This window comes from Eretmochelys imbricata, chromosome 1, assembly GCF_965152235.1.
Source record: "Eretmochelys imbricata isolate rEreImb1 chromosome 1, rEreImb1.hap1, whole genome shotgun sequence".
Classification (NCBI taxonomy): Eukaryota; Metazoa; Chordata; order Testudines; family Cheloniidae; genus Eretmochelys; species Eretmochelys imbricata.
In genome coordinates, this window is record NC_135572.1 from 118,962,198 (window position 1) to 118,978,662 (window position 16,465).

The window sequence follows — 16,465 nt, forward strand, 5'->3', positions numbered from 1 at the left end:
ATTGAACCAAACTGTAAACCCTGTACATGATGGAAACCATTTCAAGCCGGAGGGTGCAGCAGCACCCCCAGTTCCAATACTTAAGTGTGCACACGCCCATCTCTCTGAGGGAGAATAGGAGAACCCTGATTTCTGGGAGCTGGGATGGGTGGAGGAGCAACCAGCAGCCCCTGCCTTCAGCAGGCACAGGGTCGATCCCTGGATGAGTGTGGAGGCGATACTGATTTCACTCTCAGTAAGATGTAAGGGAAAGGGAGTATCAGGGCCGTTGCTAGCCGACTGGGGGCCTTAAGCAAGAATATCCCCCCCAATAATTAATAGGGGGCCCCTGAGTTTCTCAGGCCCCGAAACAATTGCTTAGTCTGCTTATGCCTAGTGCGGCTCTGCGGGGAGGAGGGCTGAGGGGAATCAGTGCCTCTCAGGACAGCGGTGGGGAGGCGCTGCCCCTTCCCGGCGGGGTCTTTCTCCTCCCCGCAAGGGGGTGTCCGGGCTTTCCTCTCTCCCAGCCCGGCACGGAGAGACTGAAATGCGGAGTCCCGGGTGGGGGAGGCGCTGCTGGGCCGGGCTAGGCGGGGAAGCGAGGGGGAGTCTCCTGGCGCCGCAGCGCGAATCCCGGCCGCGGTGTCCCCGGGGAGGGAGCGGCGGCGGCGGCGGCGGCGGCTCCGCGTCCAGGCTCCTCCCCCGCGGCCGGGCCGCTAGGCGAGCGGGCAGGCAGGCGGGCCGGAGGGAGGCGGCGGCGGCACGATGTGGCTGCGTCCCGAGGAGGTGCTGCTGAAGAACGCGCTCAAGCTCTGGGTCACCCAGAAGAGCAGCGGCTACTTCGTCCTGCAGCGGCGGCGCGGACACGGGGACGGCGGGGGCCGCTTCACCGGTACCGCCCGGCCGGGGCTGGGGTGGGAGCCGCCCAGGTGGGGCCCGCCGGGCCATTGCCCCCCGGAGCCGCTTGCCCCGCGGGCCCCGCCGGGCTGGGAGGGGAAGCGAAGCAGGAGCGCCCCCCACCTTCTTCTCCCCGTGCCTGGCACTGCGGCGGGCGGCGGCCCCGGGCTCAGGAATCAGCTGGTTCCGGTCGGGGCCGCAGGGACCTGCCCGCCAGGGGGGCAGCGGAGGGGCAGCTGCTGCCCGGGGGAGTCCGGAGCAGGCTCTTTGTTCCGTGCCCCGGCGGGCTCTGAGGGAGGCTGGTGCTGGGTTTAGCGCGGAGACAGCGCCGCCCCCTCTAGCCGGCCGGGGGGTGTCTTTGGCTGCCGAGCGGGGCACTGCCGGGGGGTCCAGCTGCGGCGGGTTCTAGTCGCTGGGGGCCTAGGGGCCTGCCTGCAGCCACGGGGGTGGCCCCTCCCAGAGTCACCGGTGCTGGGGTGGTTTGTTCTGACAGCTGGATAAGTTACTTGGCAAGATGCTCCTTCCGGGCTCCTGGAAAATCCTTCCCTTTAAGGTGAGAAAAAGATGTTGAGGATTGTTTTGGGCAAGGCACTGAAAAACCGCGGGCTGTTTGTTCAGCTGCAGTCGGAAGGCAAACAGAATCCTGTTGTCCCCCTGCTTCAGTACAAAACAAAAGCGTGTCCCGCTTCATAAAGTACTTGTTAAACTCCCTAAGAAATAATGCGTGCAGTTCTGGGCACTCTGCTGTAAGAATTTGAGTTATTGCCTTGTAGGGAGTGTTGCCTTTGTCTCCCATGAATGTTGGCAGTTTAAATAATCCAGATGACAAGGAGAGGGAAAGGAATTGGTTTTTGACTCTTTCTCAGTGATCTTCTGAAAGGTAACCAAAAATACTAAGTTAGTGCATAGACTCCATCCTAATGGACAGTGTAGAAAAACAGAAGTTTTCAGAATAGGTGGATTAACCTGGAATGAAAGGAGAGAGATACTAGTGAGAAGAGTGAGCCAAAAAAAAAAAAGTTCCATACTGTTCTTATACAAGTGTTGAGTGAAAAACACACACAATTTATAGTGGTTTAAATTTCCTTTGTGCATGTGTTGCAATATATTAAGTGCCGATTATCCATATTTCCTTTTTTTAAATAAAGGATTGATTCTTCAGAGTTCTTTGACTCTGACCAACTCTCTTGAAACTTGATAAGTTCAACATCAACTGTACTAGTGTAACTACCCCGGTTAGGATTGAAACAAAAGGGGTATATTAGCATTTGTCTTAAAATTTCACTTCTTTGAGCTAGCACAAATGCAGCTTTGGTACACACTGTCCGCAAGCATTTTAGTGACTATGTTGTCCAATTCTGCTTTAAGCAGGTCTAGCCTTTATGGTGGTTAATGTGCTGGTGGCCTATCTGCTGCTTCATATACATGCGAAAAGCAGCAGTGATAATACAGATGGCTGCAGAAGAGCAATTGCCCAGAGCTATCCTTTGGGATTTCTAAAAATGAAAGGGGCAGAGCCGCTCAAGATTGATTCTAGCTTCTTTGCACAAAGAAATCACCAAAAACCTTGCAGTCAGTAATATCAAAGATAGATCTGAGGAAAATCACCATGAGTGATCTCTTTCTACATCTGTGGCTAGGACATGATTAACTAATGAAACAAGTGGAGCATCACATATTCAGGACTAAAATTGATTGAGTAGGGCCAAGAAAATGATTTGGTGGCAGTTATCTGCATATACTTCCTTAGTGTTCATAGGATTTCTGTCATCCTATCAAATATACATGGTGAAAAATTAGATTTAGTAGTGCATTTGCAACTTCATATTTCCATTAAATAGCTTCCAACCTACATTTGCATTTTTACTTCATTTAATTGTACAAAACGTTTATTTTTAGCTCCTTAGTTGTGCATGGTACTTTTAGAAGAAAATATGAAGACAATGGATCATATTCTGCCCTAAGTTACAACTGTGTAAATCTGGAGTAAATTCACTGGGATCAATGAGTTATACCAGGTTAACTGTAGAGTAACTGAACAGAATTTGGTCCAAAGTCCTTGCTCTGAGACGTTTAAAATCCAGATTGGACCAAAACATAAAGAATATGATGATACATCATGTCGGGGATGGAGAAAGACAGCAGCAAGCAAAAAGATGAAGGAATGCTGCTCTTCAATGAGTCTGACTTCTGCAGAGAGAAGATTGTATTCTATATCTTAATTTTTTTTAATTCAAATTTCTTATGATGGATTGTAATTTAAAAAAGGTTGAGCTCTTTAAATCTCACAATCTTTTTTTGGTCCATAATAGACACTTTTAAAGGCTACTATGTTTATTTGATATACCAAAGGTAGAATTGTTCTATGATTCTTGTCAGTATGTGGCATTGTCTTCTATCATCTCCATTTTATTTGGAGTCGGTGTCTGTCCTGGCTGTGTAGGCATTCACTGTTTGTCACCACGAATGCTTAATTCTGATTCAGTAGACCAAGATGTCATGTTACAATTGTGTACCTTTCATGAAACCCTGGCCCAGCTGAAGTCAAGGGGATGGGATCAAGATTTAACCCCTAGGGTTTATATTATTATTATTTCCCCTTCCTCTTTGTGTGGAACACATAGCCCACTCTTCATTCCTTGATTGCTGGGATGAGAGAGATTAATTTCTAGATCTAAAAATAGCTTCTTCAGCTGTTAGTTTTAGGTCCAGGTGGATCATGTGGCTGAAATCACAAATGTGAAGTCTCTACTCCTGAGCTTTCCATGGCAGACATCTGCAAGTTTAAAATAAAAAATTGATGTTTGTTGTCTAGCTAAGTTCCTGGTGCATCCTGTTGACTGAATGCAGAAGCTAAATCTGCAGTGCATACAGTCTTTTTATGTAAGGTTAGCATAAATCTGTTTTGGCTGATTAACTGAAAACACGCTTTCTCTTTCTATCCTCTTAATTTCCCCCATCTTAAGAAAATTAGACACATTTCTTTAATCAGCTTTTGTTTGTATTGTAGAAGAGCCTAGAGCAGGGGTGGCCAACCTGTGGCTTCGGAGCCACATGCGGCTCTTCAGAAGTTAATATGCGGCTCCTTGTATAGGCACCGACTCCAGGGCTGGAGCTACAGGTGCCAACTTTCCAATGTGCCCGGGGGTTGCTCACTGCTCAACCCCTGGCTCTGCCACAGGCCCTGCCCCCGCCCCACCCCTCCCCTGAGCCTGCCGTGCCCTCACTCCTCCCCCTCCCTGCTGGAGCCTCCTGCATGCCAGGAAACAGCTGATCGGGAGGTGCCGGGAGGGAGCGGGAGGCGCTGATTGGCAGGGCTGCCGGTGGGTGGGAGGTGCTGGGAGCGGGGTGGGGGAGCTGATGGGGGGGGTTGCTGACTTATTACTGTGGCTCTTTGGCAATGTACATTGGTAAATTCTGGCTCCTTCTCAGGCTCAGGTTGGCCACCCCGGCCTAGAGGTTAGGTGCATCTTACAAATGGAAAACAATTAATAGAAAAAAATTAAGTGCACTTTATGTTGAACATAAATGAAATGTTACAATTCTCTTTTACTTGGAACAGTCAAAAATGAGAACGATGGTGGGAAACAAAGTGAAACAAAATAGTTAAAACTAGTGTGAAACTTTCAGTGTAAATATTTAAAACAAGTTAGTTCAGTGATGGGAGAAATGGCTTGAAATTTCTAGGACTTTTAAATAGACTCTAAAAATAGATTAAAGAAATGTCACCCACATGGGACGAGATTATACTACTTATTTTTTAGAGCAGATGTCTATGAGTCAGGAGTTCTGGGTTTTGTTTCTGGCTCCATCAATAACTTAGTGAAAAATGAGTGCTTACCTCGCAAGGCTCGATAGGCAGTATGCATTTTTATTCAATCTTTCATGTGGAAGCAAAGTACTATTATTAGCAGAGCCATCTTTGACTTTAAAATTATACAGCAGTTCACAGCCCTAACTTTGATAAATCATGGAGGTTGTTTTTCTTTTTCTTTTGGTTTGTTTTTTAAAGGCGGCATCAGATGTCGCTTAATACATTTTAGTGTGCACAAAGGCATGTAAGCCACCATGATAGTATATGGTGTTTTCACTGCTCCTGTGTGTGAACAACTGTTTTGGGGTCCATTCTTTATTTACTCACTCTTCTTTCCAAACCATTTCTCTCTTCTTTCCAGGTTAATCTATCCAGAAAGTACAAATAAACCTAGCACAGCAGAAGAAAATATTTTGTTTAGATATATTCTTATTTCATTCCCAAATAATTGAACTATAGGGTAGTCATATGAAAGTACTAGTCTTTAATGTCTGTTTCTGTCATCAGGGTAGTGTATTTGTATTGAACTTTGAACAGGTGTGTACATATGAGATACATATAACCTGTACAGTCACTTAATCTGCATACTAGCAAAGTTCACTGATACAAGTTGGGTTTGCAGGTGATGTGGAAAACTGGCCTACTTTCATACAAGAGAAGGTGAGGGGAGATCTCTTAATCTGTTGATCACCCACTTTGTGTAGACTCGCAAGGGACCTGACACAGCAAAGCGCTTAACCAAATGCTTAACCCTGAACATGTGAGTAGTTCCCTTGACTTCATTGGGACTACTCACATGCTTAAGTGCTTTGCTGGATCAGGGACATAGGCAGGAAATCTGAAATGTGTTTTAGAAAGCATGTGTTTCAGGATGAAATTATCCACAAATTAACTTTTATCAAGATGTAATTCAGTAGCACTGGCTGATTCTGGGGTTCTATATACGTATAACTGAAGAAATCCTTTTGTAGTAGATCACTTACATTGTTGCTCTGGAAAAGGTGGGAGCTGGTTGAACTTGAACTTAATAACTAAGATATGTGTGGTATCTTTCTGTAGTCTCTGTAAAGAATCTATGGTCTCCTTAGGTCAGGGGTAGGCAAACTATGGCCTGGGGGTCGCATTCGGCCTGTGAGACCTTTTACTCCGGCCCTGGAGCTGCTGCCGGAGAGTGGGACTGGGGGCTTGCCCCGCTCCGCACATGCCGTGGCTCCCGGAAGCAGCAGCGTGTCCCTCCTCTGGCTCCTATGCATAGGGGCAGTCAGGGGTCTCCACACGCTGCCCCCACCCCAAGTGCCACTCTCTTACCACTTCAAAAGTTATTTCTCCTCCCTTGGTATCCTGCTGTTAATTGATTTATCTCTTTAGACTGACCTAACACTTGGTAAAGCAACCCACATCCTTTCATGTTTTATACCTGTTCCTGTATCTTTTACTTCAGGCATCCGATGAAGTGGGTTCTAGTCCATGAAATCTTATGCCCAAATAAATTTGTTAGTCTCTAAGGTGTCACAAGGACTCCTCATTTTTTTTCAGCTAGGAGAGAAGCTCATAGAGAGTTGCATCCCAGTGTAGGAGGAAGCAGACTATACACTGATGAAATTTTTCAGTTATAAATGGTTTTACTGGGTAAAAAATCATGGAGGATTGTGCGAAGCTGCAAAAGAAAGGAAATGCATTAGGGAATTTGGCAGTATCATTGACGGTGACATTTAATTCTAAGTGTGATGCAACACTGGTAAAAATAATCAGTATTTCTTATATACTGATAGTCTCTGAATCTGTATGTTCCTTTAGGAAAGTAAACTTAGGGCAGGTCTATACTTAAAACCCTGCATCAGCGCGGCACAGCTGCGCTGCTGTAGCACTTAAGTGAGGATGCTCCTATGCTGATGGGGAAGTTTCTCCTGTCACCTAGTTAATTCACCTTCCTGAGAGGCAGTAGCTATGTCAACGGGAAAAGCTCTCCTGTTGATGAAGTGCTGTCTACAACAGGGGTCTCAAACTCAATTTACCTTAGGGCCAGTGCCAGTCCTCAAATTCTCCCAGCGGGCCCATAATGTCACTGAAGAGGGTGTTCAGAAAAGAAAATGTTTATATTTTTTTATTTCGAATTTCTTAGAAATAATCAAACTGTCATACAACTTTATACAATTCTTTGCCTGCCAGAGAGTTTTTTGTGTTTGCCAGACACCTGGCAACGCTTCAGTTCTGTCAGTTTGTTGATATTTGGCCTCAGTGACTAAGCAGTTGAAAACTTCAGGATTGCAGCAAGGTGGGCATCAGATAGTTGTGTTCAGTATTTTGATTTATTTATATTCATTGTGGGGAAAAAGTGACGCTACCTCCATGGCTGATTCTGCCTGGGAATTAATGATGTTGCCTCCATGGCTGACTCGCCGTGTATCTCTGTCTCTCTCCCTCAGCCAGTGGGAGCTGCAGGGGGCGGTGCCTGCCACAGACATTGCCGGCAGCGTGGTTGTATGCGCCTCTCCTCTGCGGGCAGCAGGGGGAGGTTCTCGGGCCGCATATGGCCTGCGGGCCGAGACTTTGAGACCTGTGGTCTACAAGATGGGCTAGGTAAGTATAACTGTGTCGCTTAGGGTTGTGGATTTTTCACACCCTTGAGCAACGTAGTTACACCGATATAGGCCTGTAGTGCAGATCTGGCCTCAGAAGCTGTAGAAAATAGGTTTTGATCAATTCATAGCATTTTTTAAAGTGAATAAGATATTATGGTGCATTTAAAAAAAATGCCATCCTGCAAAGCAGCTGTTCTCAAATTGTGACCCACAGAGCACCTGCTGGTATTGCAGAGAGAGCTGGCTGGTCACAGGGTGCTGCCTCCCTTCTTTATTTCCAGTTGCCAAATTATTTACTGCATTTTGATTTAAAATAAAAAAGTGTCCATGCTAGAGTCTAGATTCCTTTTCGAGAAACAAAAAATATAATATAAGCAAAACTAAAGCCAGCAGCTGCTGTGCATCTTCAAGCCAAAAATAATCAACTATGATAAAGTCCAGTCCAAACAGTATCCCCATCCCTCGCAAACATTGGCTCTTACCATGCCTGTTCCTCTCCCTGGGCAAATAATGAGGCGTTTAGCATACTCCAAAATTCAAGCTATTTCAGACCAAGGGAATGAGTAGGCCGCAAAGTTGAGGTCCTGTCCTGGAAAACATCATTCTGTTAACAGCTTCTTATGCTGAGGGACTCCACATTAAATGTCCCCATTGATAGCAGCTGTTGCAGTATGGCTCAGGGAGAGGTCTCAAGAAGGGAGGTTCTAAGTCCGTTAGGGCTTCACAGGTCACAACCAAAGTCTTAGACTCAAATTGGGAATCGATGTGTGGATGAGACTATAGTGTTAATAGGAGGGATTTAAGTTTATTAGGAACTGGGGAACCTATTGGGAAAGGAGAAGCTTCTACAGGAAGGATGGGCTCCACTTATACCAAAATAGAACCAGATTGCTGGTGTATTTAATTAAAAAAGTCATGGGGGAGTTTTTAAACTAAGGGCTGGGGGAAAGCTGACAGGTGCGGAAGAGCATGTGGTTCAGATGGACACATGCCTAATGGGAGGATCTATTAACAGGGATTCTGTATATCCTAGTAAAGAGGATAGAAGTTGATAAAGTACTGGTAGGAGCCGAAGAGAAACAGTCAAATGAAAGAGTCCCATTCAGTTACATCACATGAAGGCAGACAACTAAATAAAATTGACAAATTTTATAAGTGCTTGTACACAAATGCAAGATATCTAAATATAAGAAGAATGAAATTTTGTGCCTGGTATTAGATGAAGATGATATTGATATAATAGGTATCACAGAAACTTGGGACGATTGTTGTTCAACATAGTCAAAATGATCTGGAAAAAAGGGATAAACCGTGAGGTTGCAAAGTTTGCTGATGATACACAATTATTCAAAATAGTTAAAACCAAAATTTACTGCAAAAAGTTACAGAGGGATCTCTCAAAACTGGATGACTGGTCAAGAAAAAGACAGATGAAATTCAGTGTTGATAAATACAAGATAATGCACATTGGAAAACGCAATCCCAACTATACAGGCAAAATGTTTAAATTAGGTGTTACCACTCAAGAAAGTGATCTTGGAGTCATGCAAATTTATCTGAAAACATCTGCTCGATATGCAGCTGCACTCAAAAAGGCTACCAGAATGTTAGCAACCATTAGTAAAGGGACAGATAATAAAGATAGAAAATATCATAATGCTACTATAGAAATCCATGGTACGGCCACATCTTGAATACTGTGTGTAGTTCTGGTCTCCCCATCTCAAACAAGATATATTAGAAGTGGAAAAAGTACAAAGAAGGACCACAAAAATTATTAGGGGTATGGAATAGCTTCCATAGAACAGGTGTTACAGTTATCATCACTACTCCCCCTCATAGGAGAAAACGATTCTTTCTGACCAATAGGCTATTCAATAACTTAGGTCAAGTTTACCCTACAAACTTACATCATATAACTACGTCGCTCAAGGGTGTGGATTTTTCACACCCCAGAGCGATGCAGTTACATCGACCTAACCCCCGATGTCGACTGAGCTGTGTCAATGGGAGGGCTTCTCCCATCGCCATAGCTACTGCCTCTCGTGGAGGTGGATTAACTCTGCCGCTGGGAGAAGCTCTCTTGTTGGCGTAGTAGCATCTTAACTGAAGTGCTACAGCAGTGCAGCTACAGTTCTTTAAGTGGAGACCTGCCTTTAGGCTTTAATCAAAAATGTTTTTGTAGCCTTGTCCACAGCTGGAAATCAGAGATCATATTTCTCTCCCTCCCTCTTATATTGTTCTTTAACTGTAACATCTTAAAAGGTCTCTCTTAAAAACATGTTTTTCTTAAATTTTCCCCGAAGAAGGTGACGTCTCCACAAGTGAATTTGGGCTGCAAATAACTTAAAGCAGGGAATCACATGCATAAATAACTCTCAATCCTCAACAAAGGCTGTAATATGAAGGCCCAGTTTCTCAGCTGGGCCAAACCAACAAACATTTTGTATTTTTGATGTGTGCATATGGCATTATCTGTGTGCTCTGCCTTGCTCTAATCTTATAAGCTCGCAGGTTACAAAGCAAAATGGAACCAGCAAACAGAGTGGAGGAGCAGCACATTATGCATACACACACATACTGCAGTGATGTGTGTTTTTAGATGCCTTGAAAGCCATGAATGCACCTGCAAATCAAAACAGAAGTTTCAGGTCTAATATTTAGCCTACCAGCATGGATTGTATCTGTTTAAAGTGTGAACATCAGCCCCTTTAACACTGAAAATCACTAACCAGCTAAAATGAGATTGGAATAAATATAGAAGGAATGTGTTTTTGTTTCTGTTGTGTCGTAGTGGACACACTCTGCAGAACAACAAGATGGGTAATTTTTAAAGGTTTTTTTGTGGCTACTAGAATTATGTAGTACTAGAGTGCTCCTAATAACTTTGTGGGGGCATTATATGGCACCAACAAAATGTGTGAGAGATTCTTTTTTGACAGTATTCAACAGAATTTATATTGTGGTGATTTAAGGGACTATCAAAAGGCAGCATATATGTCCCACATATTTATTAGGTACATTAATTTTAGGCTGGAAACAGTTTTTCTAGACTTGTAGTGTGACAGAGCCTTTAGCTCTGTGGACTTTAGAACCAACATGGATGGCAACCTTATCTTAGTATATCTTAGGCTGCAGTCATGTTGACTCCTGTTAAATAAATGTGACAACCATCTGCAAGAAATATGTGGATAAAAGCATACTTGGAAAAATGGCCTGAGGAGAAGAGGGGGTCATGATAAATGTTTGTTCTTTCATAACAGACTAGGAGAAGTACATTGTGGGTTTTTAGGAAGTGGGGAAGCATGTGCATACTTCTGCTCTTTCCTCCTTCCCCTTCCTATATCACGTCTCTTTCACTCTCCTACAGCACCCCTATGACAGCAGACCCCATGATCATATCTTGAATTTCCAAGGATATTAGCATATGAAACAAATGGGTAGCTAAATCTCAGAGTAATATAAACCCACAGAAAACATTGAAGAAAACTTGTGAAATAATACCATTAAAAGTAAAAACTTCGCTGGCTGGGATATGATAACTTCCAACTTCACAAAGAACATAATGCTGGACACTCAGTTTAAGAAGTAACACAAACAATTGTAATTTCAGTTCACTTTTACATGGTGAAAAAGAAATTTAAGGCACTGACTTGTTGCCTAGGTGTTGAAGGGCCTGATCCTGCAAACGCACATGAAAGTAGTCCCACTGACTTCAGTGGGATTACTCTTGTGTAATGTATTACACATGCATAAACGTTTGCCACATCAGGCCCTTAGTAATGAAATCTAGCTTCGTGAGCTTTTTTCAAATGTGGTAAAACCAGCATCGTCACCAAGGAATTTTTTGTTTTGTTTTTTGTTACAGCAGGGTTAGTGTACTATTAATTTATCTTTTCCCCCCCTTTAAATAGCTTTCCTTGCTATCGGTATAAATTCTGTTGAGTTGAATTGAGAAAGCTAGCAAGAAATACACCACTGTGTGTGTGTCCTGTTGGCTTGAAACCTGCCCTATCTGTACCCTGTGCAATCTCGGTGAAATCAACATATGTTTGTATGAGATGTAAACTAAGATAGAATTTATCTGCTAGTCTTTAGCTGTCTGTGTAACCAAAAATTTTCCTGATATTACAGAGCTATAAAGCAGAAGTTCCTCAGTGAAATGTGAGTGAAAGCAGGAATCTATTAAACATCACTGCTGCATGACTAAAACATTTAGAACTGCTGCAAGCAAAATCAGAGTGTCATGTTGTACTGGTTCTAGGAAGAACTTGATGCCAATTTTGGTGCTAAGTTTTCCTTGTTTTGATGTTCCCTAGCCTGCTATACCAAACACCTGTTCACCAGAACAGAGTTCTTTGCCTATATTTAATCCACAAGGATGAGGGCCAGATACTGAGCTACATCAGAAATTAGCTCAGTGCAGATCAGCAGTAGGGGGATGCAAAGGTGCTTTAAGTTGCCTTTATGCTGCTAACTGTCCTGGAGTTGGACCAGCCTTAGACAGCTCCAGTTAGTTATGTCCAACTGTCTGTGAGCCCAATGGAATGTTTTGATAGCTGGAACACAGCAGTTGAACTTGGCAGTTTCCATCCATGTGCCTCACTTGTGCTAAGAGGTTCAGAAGGGTGGTGTAGAGCTGGTAAGAAAATAAGAATGGCCATACTGGGTCAGACCAATGGTCCATCTGGCCCAGTATCCTGTCTTCTGACACTGGCCGGTACCAGATGCTTCAGAGGGAATCAACAGAACAGGGCAGTTGTTATAGCTCTACCCTATCCAGGGATTCCCCTTTTGCAGGTTGAATCCTCAGGGAGAGGCCACTTAAGCTACCTGTAAAACAGCCAGAGCATAAGGGAAAAATTGGGGTCTCTGAGTTGGAAGGTTTGGGTTTTCTTCCTGGCTCTGCTGAGTTCTTCCGTGATAACAGGAAAGTTGCTTAACCACTTTGCCCATCTGTAGCATACAGGTAGCTGCCAGCCTCACAGGGTATTGTAACTTTCTAATTTGCTGTTTTGAAAAGTGCATTGAGCTGTTCAGATGTTACTTCGCAACAAAAATACTCAGATATATTGTTTGAGGGAACTAGGGGTGAATAATACTTAATTCCATTCAGAAGTTATTTCATTGTTCATTTTTATTTCTAAAAGTTTTAGATAAGACATAACTTCTGTATTTTCTTGGTGTGATTTTTTTTTTCCCCATGGTTTACTTCTTGCCCAAAGTCTCATATCTGTCATCTGGGATGTAGAGCAGAAAGTGTTTCTCACAACCATTAGCTGTCATCCTGAATTGGAACCTCACTCCATGTTGCAACAGATGGAAGCATCCTGTTTTAATTCAGTGTATTTATTACTCTTTTGTGTAAAAGCATTTTGTTTTTACCTGACCACTCGTTTTGCTCCCATATTCCTGTTTTGATTATGCTTATAAGCTTCTGGATGAGAGAGGATATGAGAGGCAGGGATGGCACATGGCACTAAAATGCTTAATGAGCTACTGGGTATTGATATATTGGGGCAAAGTAATGTGCCAGGAGAGCTAGAATTTTACAGCAAGCTTGGGCCTCTCTTCTTGTAAACCCTTGAATCTAGAATCTGCTGCTAGACTAGTTTAAAATGTTCAAAAGCGCCCGGAGGGGTATGACGACACAGCAATCAGGAGGAGTAATTACAGCATGTGTAGGCATACCTGAGCTAACTGTAATCGAGCTAGCTGGATAGAAAGAGCAGTGTAGCTGCAGCAGCCTGAGTTAGCTGCCCAGGTGTATATCCAGCGTCCTAGAGAGGATTGTACTGAGTGGCTAGTCAAGGGGCGCTGGAACAATGTGTATAGTGGGGGTGCTGACAGTCATTAAACCAAACTGTAAACCCTGTATATGATGGAAACTTTAAGCCAGGGGGTGCAGGAGCACCCCTAGATCCAGCACCTATGGACTAGTCCATGCTGATGTGGTTACACTGCTATTTTTTAGGCCATGTCTACGCTTACCAGGATCAACGCTGCGGTGATCAATGCAGCAGGGGTCGATTTAGCAGGTCTAGTGAAGACTTGCTAAATCAACTGCAGAACGCTCTCCAGTACTCTGGTAAGGTAAGTTGACGGGAGAGCATCTCCCATTGACGCAGAGCGGTGTAGACACTGCAGTAAGTCGACCTGGGCTACGTCGACTCCAGTTACGTTATTCACATAGCTGGAGAAGTGTAACTTAGGTCAATTTACCGCGGTACTGCAGACAAGGCCTTAGTGAGCTAACTCAATCAAAACTAGCTTGGGTATGCCTACACTTGCTGCAATCCCACCTTCTAGACGTAGTGTAGAAACACCCTAAGTGACTTTTTCAAAAGTGGCTTGAGCTTTTAGGCTCCTAGTCCTGTTGACTTTCAAAAAACTCTTAGGATCCTAACTGCCCAGGCCACTTTTGTAAATGGGGACATAAGCGCTTTTGAAAACTTTACCTTAGTTTTACCTAAAGACTTGTTAGGTGCAGTGCCGATGGGCAGAGAGAGCCTTTTGTTCTGTAAAGGGGGATCTTTGGATCAGGTGCTACCTGACCTGTCTTAATTAATTACATCTTAGGCTACTTCCCCAAAATCTTGAATTGACAGATGGAAAGAATCAATATTTTTCACAAACCCAGATTTCAAAGTGTCTAACTTTGAGTCCAGCTTTAATTTTCTAACATCCAGTCTCTCAAAGTTTAGTGGAATTCTTCAAATATCATATGGATAATTCACACCAATTTAGAGAAATCTGCATTCCTGAGAGTTTGAATAAATACGTTTTAAATAGAAATCAGTGTTTTTCAGGTGGCTTTACTGTAATTGGTCCTTTTCTAGACTGTAGCTGTGAGTTGTGGTACTCAAAGTACAGGGTCATACGTTGCAATTTGTGATATCATCTTCTCTCTGAGGTTTCAGGTAAATACAGATTAAGCTCAGATGGTGGATCATACTTCTGCAAGTTTATTTGATAACCAGAAAGGTATCACTTTAATTTTCTCCCCAGACAAAACAAAACAAAACAAACGGGTGCACAGCTGTGTTACACACACAGTTGGAATTAGCATGAATAAGAAGGCCTAATCATACAGCTGTGTAGTGTGCTGCTTCCAGGCTGATTAGATTACACTATGATCTTGGTAAAGCAAAGACCCTGCCTGTCTGTCACAGGATCTGAAAATAGTGCTTCAGTCTCCTGCTAGCTTGTCCTTGGATTCATTTATTGATTGAACTGGTATGCATAAAATAATGTGAACTCTCTAAAATGGATTTCAGGGTAGAAACTTTTATTGTAATTCTGATTTAGTTGTACTTTCCATATAAGGTGTAACTTTACAGTGTTTGATTTGCACTATTTAGGTTGTGTTAAATGTGCATAAAGATAGACCTCTGAAATGTAACTAAACAAAAATTGTAGTTAAGACCCATGATCCACAGTAAGAGTGCAAATTTTGTTTTAGAGAGCTGTTTGTTTCCATAAGAATACAAGTTAAACACTTGCTTTGAAATCCCATGTCCAGGGAAAGTGTTTGTTATTGAGCACAAACTGATTTTAGAGCAGAAAAGCAATTTTCTTCCCTCTTCTTCCCCCAGCCTTGTCTGATGTCCACATTGGACTCGGAGCTTCCCCTTGCATTTCAACATTCTTTGTAATCGTGATAAAATCATGAAAAGACTTGTGATGTTTATGAGATGATCTGTTTCTGGACTCTGAAGTCTTACTAGAAAACCTGTGGCTGCAGCTTTCTGTAGTGCAGTAAAAAATCAAATGCATTTTATTCTCGGTGGCTTTATTTTTCCCTCCTGAAATGGTTTTGCATTGTTTGAAGCTGAAAAATTGAAATAGAGAGCTTGGTAGTACTATTGTTTAAAAGAATGCAATGAACTTGAAAATCATATTTACTTCTGAAATTTTTGTTCCATACATGGTATCAAGAAAGACCTATGATTACTAGAATAAAGTTAGTAAAACATGTTTTTCTTTTTTTTTTTCTAGTTTGTTTTATTTGATAGGCTTGTATGGACAGTAAGATTTGCTTTTCCCTGTAAAAGTCAATCCGTTTCTTCATGGTTAAGAAGACCCTTAAACATCAACGGGGAGTGGTGTGTGTGTGTGTATCTGTATAATATGTAGGAAAAATAATTTTAAAAAATATAAGGACTGTTTTAAATGGTGCTCTATCAGAAACATAAAAAAAAAATCTAAAGAAAAAGTTGATTTTAAAATTCAAATTGTGTCCCTTTAGAAAGTTCTTTTGTTTGCATGCTTTTATTGGTTCATTCAGCAGGAAGCACTGTGCAGTTGTTGTATGATACAAGTATTAAGCGGAGTTCAGAGTTTATATGATAGGAAAAAACACTTGGAAAGCAGCACCATTTGAATAATTTAAGTAGCTTTCGTCCCTTCTTTAATATTAAACTTTGTACTCAATCTTCACCAGGTTCGTGTACAAGTTTTGGCTAACTTGCATAGTTTTTGTAGCACTCACTGATTTAATCATTGAAAGATCTATTTTTGGAGCTTGTTCAGTTAAATTTCAACCTATGCCATTGCTGTAGCACCTCAAAAATAGACGTGCTAAAGTATAGTAATGAGGCTACCTCAGAAAGATTATTGTTATGCTTTTATGTCAAATGAGGAAATTGTTTTAGCCTGCACTAAATACTTAATATTTTTCTCTCTTGAAGAAAATAATCAAAATACAGGTGTGAAACGTGCATAAATTGCTTATTCTGCATCACTGGTGCACCTTTGTTTTACTGCCCTGGAATCAGCAGCAGATATGTGAGATCAGAAATCTAGACAACATTCTTACTTGTAAAACTAGAAAGCACCTTCCATCTTACCCAAATTGAAAATAGATTGGGGCCTAATCTAAATCCCACATAAGTGTATGAGAGTCTTTCCATAGACACAAATGGAAGTTCAGTCAGGCTCCTAATGTATGATATTAATTATGAAAATACAAAACTAACTGAAGAGGGAGACTTCAGATATATATTCCAGTGACTCATCATTGGAGTTTGTGAATGAACCTGGCTAAGATCTTTTTTTAAAATATAATATATTAAAAGGATTCATCTTAGTTTTGGCTTCTTAGTATTTTGTTTTTATAATATTTAAACTGTGGCTAACCTAGCCAATCTGGGGAGTGAGTGATATTTACTATTTTCCTTTATTGGAAACTTAG

The 16,465-nt window shown here is 42.4% G+C and overlaps 1 protein-coding gene across 1 annotated transcript in view; it reads left to right on the forward strand.

Annotated features, from left to right (window-relative positions):
* The first annotated feature begins 744 nt into the window (after positions 1-744).
* The window catches only part of TBC1D8 (TBC1 domain family member 8), a 73,941-nt gene continuing 58,220 nt past the window's right edge, over positions 745-16,465 (forward strand). Inside the window, exon 1 of the mRNA XM_077814505.1 lies at positions 745-871. Within this exon, the coding sequence (XP_077670631.1) occupies positions 745-871 (127 nt within the window). The remainder of the gene's footprint in view (positions 872-16,465) is intronic.